The sequence below is a fragment of the Cannabis sativa genome, chromosome 4, assembly GCF_029168945.1.
Source record: "Cannabis sativa cultivar Pink pepper isolate KNU-18-1 chromosome 4, ASM2916894v1, whole genome shotgun sequence".
Taxonomy (NCBI): domain Eukaryota; kingdom Viridiplantae; phylum Streptophyta; class Magnoliopsida; order Rosales; family Cannabaceae; genus Cannabis; species Cannabis sativa.
The window spans coordinates 64,253,642-64,268,741 of record NC_083604.1 but is presented as its reverse complement, the minus strand read 5'-3'; the positions used below and the strand labels follow the sequence as shown (position 1 = coordinate 64,268,741).

The 15,100-nt window shown below is 34.5% G+C and overlaps 1 protein-coding gene across 1 annotated transcript; it reads left to right on the top strand.

Moving 5' to 3' along the window:
* Positions 1-12,552: 12,552 nt before the first annotated feature.
* Positions 12,553-13,876, top strand: LOC133037066 (uncharacterized). The gene is made up of 3 exons (XM_061113876.1): positions 12,553-12,996; positions 13,087-13,484; positions 13,573-13,876. The coding sequence occupies exons 1-3, from the start codon at positions 12,553-12,555 to the stop codon at positions 13,874-13,876; spliced, it is 1,146 nt and encodes a 381-aa protein (XP_060969859.1).
* Positions 13,877-15,100: the final 1,224 nt, after the last annotated feature.

The window sequence follows — 15,100 nt, the reverse complement described above, 5'->3', positions numbered from 1 at the left end:
AAGTTCGAGATAGAAAGTGTATCTAATTTTGAAGTGATAAGTGAAATATATTTTTTTTTGTGGGTTTGGTAGTTTTACTAGACCAAGTAAATGGTTTTGCTTCGTTTCTTTAGTATTTCGCTAACTTGAAATTTATTATTTTTTCTAACATGTACGTATATATGTAATTTATCTTATCGATTTAATTTTCATCGACTATACAATAGCAACTTTTTACAAGAAATTTACAATTCACTATAATAAATGATAAGGCTACGAGAATAGTAGAAAATGTATGAGCACTGAATTTGTATTGCGATCGTCTTTTTCGGGTGCATTGTTATAAGGTGTGATAACCAGATGATTAGAACTTATCATTTATTTAATTAACATAGAAGATGAATTGATTTGGATATTATTGTAGTGCTTTCGTGCTATTTGTATATACTAAGTTATTGTTACGTGTAATATTGTACGTATACTTTGTTATATCTTTAGTTTTTATTTTTGTTATGTGTATTTTTAAAAATTTATAAATAAAATAGAAACCACTTATTAATATTTATTTTTTTTTAAAAAAAAATAATATTTAAAGTTTTAAAATTTTTAAAAAAATAAATATAAAATTTAAAAATATTAAAATTGAACATACTCCTAATATTAAAAGTAATAATAAAAAATAATAAAGTTACAAATAATATATTACTATTTATATATAAATATTTAAAGTAATCTAAAATAAATAATACTAATACTTATATATATTTTAAAAACTAACCCTACTAACAATGTTAAATTTAACAGAATATTTTTATATTATTAAAATATTCTATTAAACTAACAAAATATATTAAAGCTAAAGAAATAGATTAAAAACAAAGAATGAGACAAGAGTTTTTACGTGGTTCAAAGATTAATAACCTCTAATCCACAAGTCAATATATTTGATATGTGTACACAAGTATTTTGTCAAGTGTTTGAACCTTAGAATTTGTCTAAGCACTCCAGGAATCAGATTCTAACCCTATACACAAATGAGTTTTTCTTATATTTATAGAGCTAGGGTTTTCATACGTCAACTTTTCTTACTAATAGGGTAAATACTGATAATACATTGACTTCGAGCTCATTTGGTGAAGCCCGACCCATGAGGCGTTGATCTTCTACTGACGTGAATACCATGTCATGTTGATAGCTATCTAAAATGTGTCATACTTTTTAAATACACATAAATATTTAATTCACAGTTACTTTATTTCCATATTCGGAAGATATGATTCTCCGACATGATCTTGGGAATAAAGTCCTGATATTGCGGGATTTAGTAATAAATGAGTGAAATACGGAGCTAGATATTAGGATGCCCATTAATTACTCATTCGGAAGCTTTTCTTGTCACTATGCGAAGACACGCTGTGCTGAAGGTTTATCTTGCCTGGACGAATCGTCTGTCTAACAGAAAGGCTTGCCTTCACTAATGGAACCAGTCCATCATCTTGATTGGGCCTTCAGTTTGGCCTATTGTAGCTAAATTGAATTATTTTGGAATTACACTTGTCATATAAGGAAACACGGATAACACACTAATACACCTCCTAAAAGGGTCGTTTAATTGTAATGTCCCCGCTTCAAGCGTCCATTGGGTCTTTACACCAACAGAATAATGGCTCTTATACACGAGTACGTCACTCTAGCTGCTTCCTGGATTGATGACTGACTCTACAGACCAACACGAGTGTTTCCAGCGTGCTTTGTCCTCACTCGCACGCTTCCTGGGAAAACTTCCCAGGAGGTCACCCATCCTGAAATTGCTCCAGGCCAAGCACGCTTAACTGTGGAGTTCTTTTGAGATGAGCTACCGAAAAACAAGATGCACCTTGTTGATATAGGTAGTACCAATCAATCCATTTAAGCCCTCTTCAATCCATTTAAGCCCTCTTCAACTGTGTAGTCCCATACCTACACAGTCTCAGAATCATCCCACTTGACCTTCCCCAGGCGGTGGGGGATTGTACAGCTTACCCGGTGTTTCCCCTTACGAATCACGGGACTACTGACTGTCACAATCACCCCCCCTTACGGGGTCCTACGTCCTCGTCGACCACACTTCCGGCTGGGTCAAGGCTCTGATACCATTTGTAACGTCCCCACTTCAAGCCTCCATTGGGTCCTTACACCCACGGAATAATGGCACTTATACACGAGTACGTCACTCTAGCTGCTTCCTGGATTGATGACTGACCCTACAGACCAATACGAGTGTTTCCAGCGTGCTTTGTCCTCACTCGCACGCTTCTTGGGAAAACTTCCCAGGAGGTCACCCATCCTGAAATTGCTCCAGGCCAAGCACGCTTAACTGTGGAGTTCTTTCAAGATGAGCTACCGAAAAACAATATGCACCTTGTTGATATAGGTAGTACCAATCAATCCATTTAAGCCCTCTTCAACTGTGTAGTCCCATACCTACACAGTCTCAGAATCATCCCACTTGACCTTCCCCAGGCGGTGTGGGATTGCACAGCTTACCCGGTGTTTCTTCTTACGAATCACGGGACTACTGACTGTCACATTAATACACCCCTTATTTGTTTTAAATCCAGAAAAGTTTTTTAGTCTATTTTGTTTATGATCGTGTATGTTGTAATTATTTAGAAGCAAGCGTGTCTCAAGCCAACTTGGGTCAAAAAGTTTAATTGGGCTTTTTTTTTTGTTAATGAAAAAAAATATTATTATTTTTTTTTGTATTATAATGGTAAAAATTTGAAGATACAGTATTTTAAAAATATAATTCAACATTTTTTTCAATAAAACATCAAATGTAGTATCTTAGAAATAAATAGGTATTTTAAAAAGTAAATTAAGTATTTTTGTCAAATGTTTTTTTTGGCTTATTGGATAGGAGACTTTGGCCTGGGTCATTGCTGCCGCACCCTTGAGTTGCCGTTATTTAGAAGCATCTAACAAACTTTTAGTAAATATCAAATAGTGCTGAAAATAAAATTTCTATTTGTGATTATTTTTTTTACACGTGGTAAGTAACAAATAATCCTAAAAACAATAATGCAGCAAAATAGATGGCGGAGGTACTGAAAGAGTTTTTTAGAGAGGTGTAAATTAATCCCTGTTTTTTCAGTGATGAAAGCTTGAATGAGGAATAATGAGAGATCAAAATTCGAAATTGTTGTAGGGTCTCATATCATATTGATCCTTTCACGTGGCGAACTTCAACCTCATGTTCGATATATTTCTTTGTATTACATCATGGGGTAGAGAGTGTAAAAATATAATACAGTGGGTAATTAAGGTAAGCTTATATGGCGGACGAGAGAGTATTGCGGTAAAACAGAAATTAAACAGTAAGATATAGTTTAGTGGCAAATTACTTTGAAACCCAATGCTATATTATATGTTTAACACTCTTCATAATATTATTCCTCAAAAAGTATTCCAATTTCATTAAGCTGTACACCTCATGTGAGAAAATAAAGTTATGGGATGAATTATTTGACATTATTAAAATCAGTGTGTTGTACTGACATGATCAATCATTCGATTTCACATTTAATATTGTCATTAATTCTATATTGGGTTGTGATGGTTGCAGTACTATTCGATCTGTGCTCTGGTTCTGGTTAGGCGCCATGTGATCGCCATTAAGTTTGGCCCCTAATTAAAATGTAAGAATTCATACAAGAGTAATGATATGTGTACACATCATTACTGTTCTTAGAAATAACAATGAGCAATATTATGAACGTACGTACAGTAATAATTAAGAAGATTTGTAGAAATTGGGTTAGTCATTTACCAAACCTCAACTATATATAAACATATAATAGCTAGAAGAAGAAATGCTGAAATATTGTGATTCTAAATATTTGTATTTTAGTGTATACATATCAGCTCTTGAAAAGTTAGTATGGTGATTTTTTTTATTATTATTATTGAACTAGTAAACAATCCGCGCTTCGCAGAAGTTATTTTTAAATTTTATCATATAATTTTTTCCTTTGTATTAATAGTTTTACATAATTAGTTAGAAAAATATTTTTTTAGATAATTATAAAATATATTTTGTATTTTTTTTCTTTGAAAGAATAAAAATATAAGAATAAGAATGAAAATAAAAATAGGAATACAAACAGGAATAATAAAATAAAATTAAAATAATAAAAAATTCGTAAAAAAAATTATTTAAATTTTTTCTGTCATTCCTTTCATCTTAAAATGGAATAGTGATACTACTAAAATAATGAAAAAAACATTATATTTAAATGATATTTGAATACCTTAAAATGCAACCAAACAAAATAATAGAATAAAAGTTATTTCATTCATTTACATTCCATTTCTTTCCTTCCAACCAAACGGCCCCACCACCCCTGTATATAACACACTTTTTTTTATATGTAAATAAATAAATCGTGTTTACCATATATTTTTATTTAAAAATTCTAAATTATATATATAATCATACTAATTGAGTAAACGACAAATAATTTTCAAACTAATGATATCATTGATTGAGTATATGTGCAATCAGATAAGAGAACCATATTAGTAAAATTTAATTGAAAATAAAGAAGGAGGCCTTGATGCGAATTAAGGATAATATCATCAGAAACTTGACTGATACAATTTGGTCTGAAATTGAAATCGTTTTCTTTGTTTTTTAGTCTGTTTGCAAATTCAATTTAATTGGAAAAAAAACTGCATAAAGAGATCAATGAAAAAATAGTGTAAAGAATTATAAATTTCAAAATAATCTTAAATAGTAATGATAAAAAATTAATAATTTTTACTTCAACAAAACAAACCTACTTAATAAAATAATAATAATAATATAAATAAACTTCATATAATCTTAATGAATGCTTGGATGGGTTAAAAATTTCACTTCTTCTTAAAATATGTATAATAAATAAATAAATTAAACAACTTTATTTCTATTCTATATAAAATGTGACTATATAACAGAATTTTTGGTTTATGAGAAATTATTGGATGACTTTTTATTTATATATAATAAATAAAAATAAAATAAATCCCAAAAATGTTGTTGGGTGACTTTTAATTTATATATAACAAAATAAATCCCAAAAATACGATTTAAGATAGAAATGGTCATTTATACTGTTACACATACAGAATTAGTTAATTAGTTTTTAATTTTCTTGGTTAGTTAATTCTGTTTTAACAGTTAGTTAACTAACTGTTTTCTTTTCTGTAACTCTGCTTTGTATAATTGATCCCTATAAATAAAGTACTCAGCTCACTATTTTGGTGAGAGCATTTTCCTGCTATTTCTTGTTCTGTTTTTCCTCTGGTTTTTTTCTTGGTTCTTACCATCAGGTTCTACCTTCTTGAAGCTTGGTTAAGCTTCTACATGGTATCAGAAGCCTCCAATGGAGTCCTCTAATCCATCTGGTCCTGCGGTTTCTTCTGGCAGGGCTATTGCCCAAGACACCTCATCTCAACCCTCCAACTCTACTCCTCCGATATGGAATCCGTTCTCCAGTTCTTTGTCTTCTTCCCTCACGATCAAGCTCGATCGTACCAATTTCTTGTCTTGGAAATCCCAAGTTGTTCCCACGGTTATAGGGCATGAGCTTGATGACATTCTATTTTCTGGTGTTCCTCCTCCGCAAACCCTGGTTAATGGTGCTGTCAATCCTGCTTATCCTCAATTGAAGAAAAGAGATCAGCTCCTTCTCTCATGGCTCAGATCTTCAATGTCTGAAGGTGTTCTTGCATCAGTGGCCAATCACCAAACTTCCTCTGCTGTTTGGACAGCTCTTGAGCAAAAATTTTCAAGCCAGTCTCGTGCAAGACTCCTACAACTCAAAGGCCAATTTTCTCATATTAACTTGTCAATTTCTGATTATGTTGACAAAGTTCAGTCCCTTGTAGATTCACATGCCATTGCTGGTAGTTCTTTGAACACTCAAGATATTGTTCTTCAACTCTTAAATGGTCTTGGACCCGAGTTTGATGCTGTGGTATCTGGAATCACATCCCGTAGTGATTCTTTGACTCTTGAGGAGGTACAGGCCCTTCTGATGTCCCACACGAGAGCCGTCTGGAACATCACAACAACATGACTGACCTTTCTATTAAAATGCAAGCCAATCTTGCTTTGGTGCTTCCAAATCCAATAACAATCGGTTTACCCCGCCAACTGTTCGAGGAAACAACCCTGAGTTCTCCTCACGAATCCCAGCCAAAGGAAATGGCTGTCCCTACATACCACCTCATGCTCGATTAATCTGTCAAATTTGCTTGAAATTTGGCCACTCTGCACCGGTTTGCCACTACCGTTTTTATAAAAATTGGGTTCCACCCAAACCAGGAGCTGCTAATCCTCGTGCATATCTCACTGAAGTGGACATGGATAATGAACCTCAGGTATACTCCTCTGCCATATTACCTGATTTTGGTGATGACCATGTTTGGTTTGCTGATACAGGGGCCACGGCTCATGTGTCAACTGGGTCTGAACCTCTTGACTCTACCACGGCTTACAATGGGACTGAAGCTGTTGCTATAGGTGATGGTAAGCAGCTTCTAATTACTCATGTTGGCTCTACATCTTTACCTTCTTGTACATCTAAAGTCCTTCATTTAAATTCTGTCCTTAAAGTCCCTTAAATCAAAAAGAATTTAGTTAGTGTTTCTAAACTCACTAATGATAATGATATCTTTCTTGAATTTCACAAGAGTTGTTGTTTTGTAAAGGACAAGTCCACTGGGGCAGTTCTTCTGAAAGGACCAATTAGAGATGGATTGTATGTGCTAGGAGCATCCAAGAATTCACCATATACTCTCCAATGCAATCTCACCACCACATCCCAATTAGATGAGTCAAGTTGTTCTGTTTATGCCATTTCCGATTGTAATAAGGTCACTGTTAATACAGTGCACCATTGTAATCCTCCTTTAGACATTAATAAAGATTCTACTTCTAATTCCAATTATATTGGCCATTCTAATATCTTTATGTCTACTGTAAGTCAAGATGTCAATACTTGGCATCAAAAGTTGGGTCATCCCAACTCGGCTGTTCTTAGCAGATTGCTTAAGCAGCTCCCACATTCTGGCACTTTAAAAGACTTGCAATTTTGTGTTGCATGTCAAAAAGGAAAAAGCCATAAACAACCTTATTCTTTATCTCTTCGAAATGCCAAACAACCTCTTGAACTCATTCACAGTGATTTATGGGGTCCATCTCATGAACCCTCTAAAGAAGGTTGTAGGTACTACATCCATTTCATGGATGATCACACTAGATATACCTGGATTTTTCCTTTAACTACTAAGTCCCAAGCCTTTGATGTGTTTCTCAAATACAAAAGCATGGTAGAAAAGCAATTCAACCTCCCCATTAAAAATGTTCAAGCTGATTGGGGTGGGGAATATAGACCTTTCGCTAGGTTTCTAAGAGATCAAGGAATAGGGTTTCAACATCCATGTCCACATGACCATGAATAAAATAGAAGAGCAGAAAGAAAACATAGACATATTACTGAAACTGGGCTCACACTCTTGGCACAATCCGGCTTATCTCTTGAATATTGGTGGTTTGCTTTTCAAAGTGGTGTTTTTACAATAAATAGAATGCCAATAGCTGTTCTTGATTACAAAACTCCCTATGAATGTCTGTTTGGATCTCAACCAGATTACAAGATTCTCAAGAATTTTGGTTGTGCTTGCTTCCCTCATTTGAGGCACTATAGATCACACAAACTTGATTTCAGATCTGAACAATGCATTTTTCTAGGCTATTCTCCTCATCATAAAGGATACATGTGTGAGAACTCTCAAGGAAGAATATACATTGCACGCAATGTTGTTTTTAATGAACAACACTTTCCTGCAATCTCTACTGCTGCAGCACCTCATGTACCTCTATATCAATCTCAAAATTTACCTACTGCTACTTTTTCTCTTCCTACTGTTGCCACTAATACTTTCTTTTCTACTGGTTTTGGTGCTTCTTCAACTACACACCCAACCCGTGAGCCTGTTCCTCCACCAACATCACCACAAAATGTCCCTACACCAGCAACCATTACCACCATTCCCAACCCCAACACTGATCCCACTCCCATGATAACCAACCTCACACCAGAAACCATCACCACAAATGCCAATCCAACCACTATACCAACACCACCTTTCCCCAGCAACCTTCCCTCTGATGGTACCATTCCCATTTCTGCACCAGTACCAATTTCTGCTGGTATAACAGCAGCTGAACCTGAAGTAACTACCACTTCTCGCACTCACACCATGAAAACAAGACCTCAAAGTGGGATTCGTAAGCCTAAAGCATATATTTCCACCAAGCATCCTCTCAAAGAATCTCTACTGCCGAGTGAACCTAAATCTGTCAAGCAAGCACTCAAAGATCCCAAATGGTTCAAATCAATGCAAACAGAAAACAAAGCCTTAGTTAAGGCAAAGACATGGACTTTGGTTCCCCATGAGCCTTATATGACTGTGATTGATAACAAGTGGGTCTATAGGATAAAGCTTAATGCTGATGGATCTCTCAACACCTATAAATCAAGACTTGTTGCTAAAGGCTATCTACAAACACCTGGAATAGATTATCAAGAAACCTATAGTCCTGTGGTCAAACCAACAACAGTGAGGGCTGTTCTAACACTTGCAGTGACTTCACATTGGGATGTCAAACAACTAGATGTAAGCAATGCTTTTCTTAATGGTGACCTTCAAGAAACTGTTTACATGAGGCAACCTCATGGTTTTGAAGATCCTACAAAGCCTAATCATGTATGCCGTCTACACAAAGCAATTGATGGCCTAAAACAAGCTCCTAAGGCTTGGAATGACAAGGTGAGAAACACATTATTAGAATGGGGTTTTGTGGCCTCAAAATCTGACACATCTCTTTTCACTTATGGTTCGGGCAACACCTTCATTATTTTACTAGTATATGTTGATGATACACTAGTAACGGGTCCAAACTCAACTTTAATTTCCAAACTCATCCATGATCTCAACAACTCATTTGCTCTAAAGGACTTAGGATCTCTTCACTATTTTCTTGGGATTGAAGTTCATCGAAATTCAGAGGGCATGTACCTATCTCAAAGCAAATACATCACTGATCTTTTGGTTAAAGTTCAACTTGATGGTGCAAAAAGCTGTCCCAACCCGACTAGTGCAACTTTATTTCTATTCTATATAAAATGTGGCTATATAACAGAATTTTTAGTTTATGAGAAATTATTGGGTGACTTTTTATTTATATATAATAAAATAAAAATAAAATAAATCCCAAAAATACTATTGGGTGACTTTTTATTTATATATAATAAAATAAATCCCAAAAATACGATTTAAGATAGAAATGGTCATTTATACGATTGAGAATGGATTATGTATGTATGTATATGTAGGTATGAATGATCCTTTATTTGAATTGGGTTTTCGATGATCCTTCTAATAAAGAGTTTATTTATTGAAAATAATGTGTTTTCTTTGTTTGTGATTTTTGATGATGGTGATCATGATGATGATGATGATTAATGATTTCATAATGCTGTTTGGTTGGCTTGTATTGGTCGTCGTTAATATGAATGTCTATTGTAATATGAATGTACCCATTATAAATTCATACTGAAGTAAAGAAGAGCAACACATCTATTATTGTTGTTTTGGTGATGCAGTTGAGGAATCTGGTGTGGGCTACTTCAAAACATGATGTCTTACCTTTTGTGGAATTATCTCATTATTCATTGGTCACCGTTTAATCTCCTCTAAGTTTAAAGTTTTCAATGTTTCAGGACATGTAGCATTCTCTAAGGTTAGTTTTTGTGTAGGGTTATTTCCCTTATAATTAATCTGTAGAGCTTATTGTTGCTGATAAATTTTATGTAGAATTATACCCTTCCCTGTCTCAAATCACTTAAGAATTGTTGAGTTTTTCTCTTAAATTTTTTAATCAAAACCAGAAAAGTAAAGAGTCTTGCTTTTTTGTTGGTAACTAATATAAACTAATATGGCAGAAATCAACTTGTTGTAAATGAGGCTATCACGAAGAAACCACTCTCACCCCTATCCTGTTTGGTATAATGTTATGTTTGAAAATTGTATCCTTATTTCATTGTTTTAGCATAAAGTCTAAGGTGGCAGTATTTATTAGTTCATTGAGATAAATCCCTTTTTAGTTTTTGATCGAATGAGAGAACAGCCACAAAATTTGAGGTTGTGTAGATTAATTTTAATTTATACAAATTTATTGCTATTTAATTCTAAATATAAATTGTTATGTATTTAATTCTTCACTGATCCAATTTTTGTTGTAATCAAGATAATATTGTTCTAAAATATTATTTTGTATGTATTTTATTTATGTGCTATATCTGTTTAATGTTTCATTTGACTTTGTTTTTTTTATCACTCTTTTTTATTTTCTCCAGTTGTAAGTTCAAATTTAGAATTCTTTTGTATTTTTTCCTGTCATTCGAAGGTACCAAAATATACTTTTAATGTCTATTGGATCTTGCAGAGTCAAATGAAATGAATCTCTTTGCTGACTGAGAATCTCTTTGCTGTAGTAAAATTCAAATTATTCAGACGAATGGTTCACCAAATCTGAATGCAAAATAGACCAAGAAACAAAGGCAAAGCATTCAAAATCATCATCATCGAACGCAACATTATTCCATACCTGAAAGTTTGGTCCGTCCATGGCATCTAAAGAATACTTCTCACTTGCTGCCATTGCTCAAAGTTATCTAAATTTAGAGCTTCTTGATCTTAGTGCGTATGCTTCCAATTCCTTGTGCATTATAAAGATGATTGTATTTTTTAACTCATGCATGCAATGGTTGCAAACTCAAATGGGTATGTTATTCGTAATGACATCTTTTTCCATTTAATGTTTTCTAACACAATATTTTGTGTTCTATCTAAATTCAGATTTGGTATTAGTGATAATGTGATTGGAATGATCTGTAATGTGTTCCCAGACACTCTTACAAGGCTCCTTGTTGCTCTTATTACTTTAAATAGTTACTTTTTTTTGGCTATGTTTAAGAACATATTCTTTGTTTTGTTCTTTGACTTTTAAAGCTTTAGTTTTATTAATGTTTCTTGATATCGGCAGATCGTATTCAATTTATCACAGCACAATTGCCAATTCTTGAACTTATGGATTGTGGCATGGACACATGTGATCCCAATTCTCCATAGCCTATCTCAGAAGAAAGTAGTGATTGTGAAGTACAGAAAATATGGTAATGCTAGAGTCTCACATATTTACTAGAATTTGATCATTAAACATAGTAGTTTAAAAAAACTAAGGGTTGTTGCTTGAATGTGAGTTTCTAAAACTTACTAGAAAGTTATTTGTACTTGTACACATATCATTCAGCCCAAAATCATATTTAAACTTTGGTGGAAAATCTTTGATCAACCCTATTATTCATTAATTGGACATGTAAAGATAATTTTAAACAATAGCTAATTATTTTTTTTCAATTATTTATTATATTATTTTTAAATAGAGTAGAAAGCACCAACATAAAACTAAGTATACGTGCCTCGTACGTAACTTTTTTTTAGTATATAAATTTATATATATATATATTTATATATATATACAAACAGATACAAGTCCAATTATTAGGCAACTTACTTTGATCATTAAATGCTCATCATCTGAAGCCAAGTTCAAGCAATTTGATTTTTCATCCCATATATATATTGACAGTCACATCTCGATTTTCTTAAGTGCATATAATACCTGTTAAATTTCTTATACAACTTACTGAGTGTCTCCAATCAGATTCTTCTGGTGGAAATTGTTGGTGAATGATTTTAAGTCCTCAGATGTAAATACTACGTATAAAGAAACCTTCTGGTCAAGATTATAAATATAATCAACAATATTATTGTATAAAAAAATTGGAGAAAGAACTATTGATGGATCCATGGTTTGGTTTCTCCATGAATTGATCGTATGAAAGGGAGGCATCAAGCTGAGGCTAATGCTGAGGGTTTAAAATTTTTAGGTTGAGAATTCTAAATAAAGGCATTATATAGATATAAATTTTTTTAAGATAGATATTTCAAAATTAATATAGTGGTTGGTGTTTTACCTCAAATGTTGCTTGGCATCCGGGTGGGAGGATAGTTCTTGCTTGGAATCCTTTGAGTTATAATGTCAATATAATCAAATGTGATAGTCAATTTATTCATAGCAAGGTGACTATAATAGATGGGAGGAATGAATTCTATGTTACCTCTGTGTATGTCGTGAATGATAAAGAGGGAAGGAGAAAGTTGTGGAAGGAATTAAAGGAGCTGTCAACAGTTGATCCTTGGATAGTGTTGGGGGACTTTAATGAAATTCTGAATAGAGAAGAAAGAGTGGGAGACCGAGTACAGTATGACAAGGCAATAGAATTTATTGAATTTGTTGAGAAATGCCAGCTTGAAGATGTGAAAATGAGTGGCAACTTCTTCACATGGAACAATAAACAACATGGAGGAGATAGGATCTATTCGAAAATTGATAGAATCCTAGCTAATCCAAGTTAGATGGGCAAGTACTCAAATGCTGAAGCTTTATTCCTTAATGAAGGAATTTTTGATCATTCCCTGGGGGTGTTAACTTTTCATCCTGAAACATCTAATGGTAAAAAACCATTTAAATATTTCAGAATGTGGAGTTATTATCCGACCTATGAAGAGAAAGTTAAAGAAGTATGGACACAACAAGTCTATGGAACAAGGATGTATCAAGTAGTCACAAAGCTTAAAGCTATGAAGGGAGTGCTAAAGGAGATTAACAAGCAAGGTTTTTCTGAGCTTCATGTTGCTAGAGCAAAGGCCAAAGAAGTGCTGGCTGTGTGTCAAAACAAGTTGCAAATGGAACCCCAAAACCTGCTGCTACATCAGGAGGAATTAGAGGCTCGACATCAATTTTTAAAGGTGCATAGTGACCTTTTATCCATGCTACAACAGAAAGCCAAGGTCTCTTGGGTGAGAAATGGGGATGATAACACTTCGATATTCCATTCAAGCCTTCGGGATAGAAGAAGATAGAATAAAATCTGATCTATTGAACAGCAGGATGGAACCCGAACTGATCAGCCCGAACAGGTAACTGATGCTTTTCTTTCCTATTATAAGATGTTATTGGGAAGCTCCATGGAGAACAGGAAAAAAGTCATCCGTAGTGTTGTTAATGTGGGACCAAAAGTCACAAATCAGCAAGCTGAAATGCTGATGGAGAAGTACTCGAAGGAGGAGTGCAAAGCTGCCTTATTTGCAATCCCGGGAATCAAAGCGCCAGGTCCAGATGGATACTCGAGTTACTTTTTCCAAGATAACTGGGAGTTGATTGGGAATGAATTATATGAAGTTGTGGAATCTTTTTTGTCATCAGGAAAATTTTTGAAAGAGATAAACTCCACAGTTCTTACCCTTATACCAAAAGTGAAGTGCCCGAACACAGTGAAAGACTTCAGGCATATCGCATGCTGCAATGTTGTTTACAAAATAGCCACCAAAATGATTTGTTCATGGTACTCTGCATGGATTCTTTGAGTCAAAAAGAGGATTACGCCAGGGGGATCCCATGTCTCCTCTCCTCTTTGTGCTGGGAATGGAATATCTGTCTAGAATTATGCAAAGAATTGGTTCTAAAGAAGAGTTTCGGTTTCATGAAAGATGTGAGGGGATCAAACTAAATCACTTAAGCTTCGCAGATGACGTGCTCTTGTTCAGTAAGGGTGACTTCAAAAGTGTGTATCTCATGCTACAAGGATTGAAGCTATTCTCATTATCCTCAAGTTTGCATCCTAATCCTACCAAACCCGCTGTCTACTTTAGTGGAATGCATGACAAGGAAATACAATGAATATTAGATATGTCTGGTTTCGGTAGACACAATGCCCCATTTAGATATCTGGGAGTGCCGATATGTGCCAAAAGAATTTCAAGCAAAGATTGCAAAGAGCTTGCTTAGAAAATGACATCCTGAATTAAAACTTGGAGTACCAGGAATCTCTCCTTTGCAGGAAGGGCGGTTCTAGTGAATTCAATTCTCATGACCATTCACTCATATTGGAGCCAGATAATGATTTTACCTAAGAAGATAGTGAATGAGATAGAAGCTATTTGTAGAGAGTTTCTATGGAAGGGCCAACATTCAATGACTGGTTCGGATTTAATAGCTTGGGAGTTTATTTGCCAAGCTAAGTCTGAAGGAGGAATCAGGTTCAAAAAGGTAGCGAAATGGAATAGAGCAGCAATGTTTAAATATGTGTGGGCGATTGCTAACAAAGAAGATAACATGTGGGTTCGATGGATACATAGTGTATACATTCGGGGAGACGATTGGTGGGGCTACATTGCCCCCATTCAAGGGAGCTGGTACTGGAAAAAAGTGGTAGAGGCCAAGAATCAGATTAAAATATTGGTGAATGTTCAACAGTTCACACAATCCAGGTATCATCTCTCTCTTGGATATAAACTTTTAGTTCATCCACAACCAAAAATGCATTGGAGTAAGGAAGTTTGGGGGAAGTTTAACACCCCAAAATGCAGCTTTATTTTGTGGATTGTTGTACAGGGCATTAAGAACAAGAGAACGATTGGATAGATTTGGGATCATCAATGATCCAGGATGTGTATTATGTACTGCTCAGGATGAAACCTGTGATCATCTATTCTTCTCTTGTACTTTCTCTCAGCTTTGCCTTTAGAAGATTAAAGAGTGGTTGGGGTGGAAAGCTTCTAGTCAAACCTTATCAAGGCTTTTGAGGTGGATTGAAAGAAGCAAATGCAGCAAATTCAAAAAACACACTTTATCGCCTGCAATGGCAAGCTTAGTCTACCACATATGGAAGGCTAGGAATGACAAAATATAGAATGGAAAAGATGAGGATATAGATAGAGTAAGTTGTACAGTCAAAGAAATGGTGAGACACAGAGTCTATAGCATTTGGCCGAGACAAGTGGGGCCAAAGGACTTGGCTTGGTTCAGAAACTTATAGTTTGTAACAATAATTTTGACAATAGATGTAAAAATGTACAAAGCAGGTGTTTAATATGTGAGGTTCCTTTGATTGGGATGCTCTTT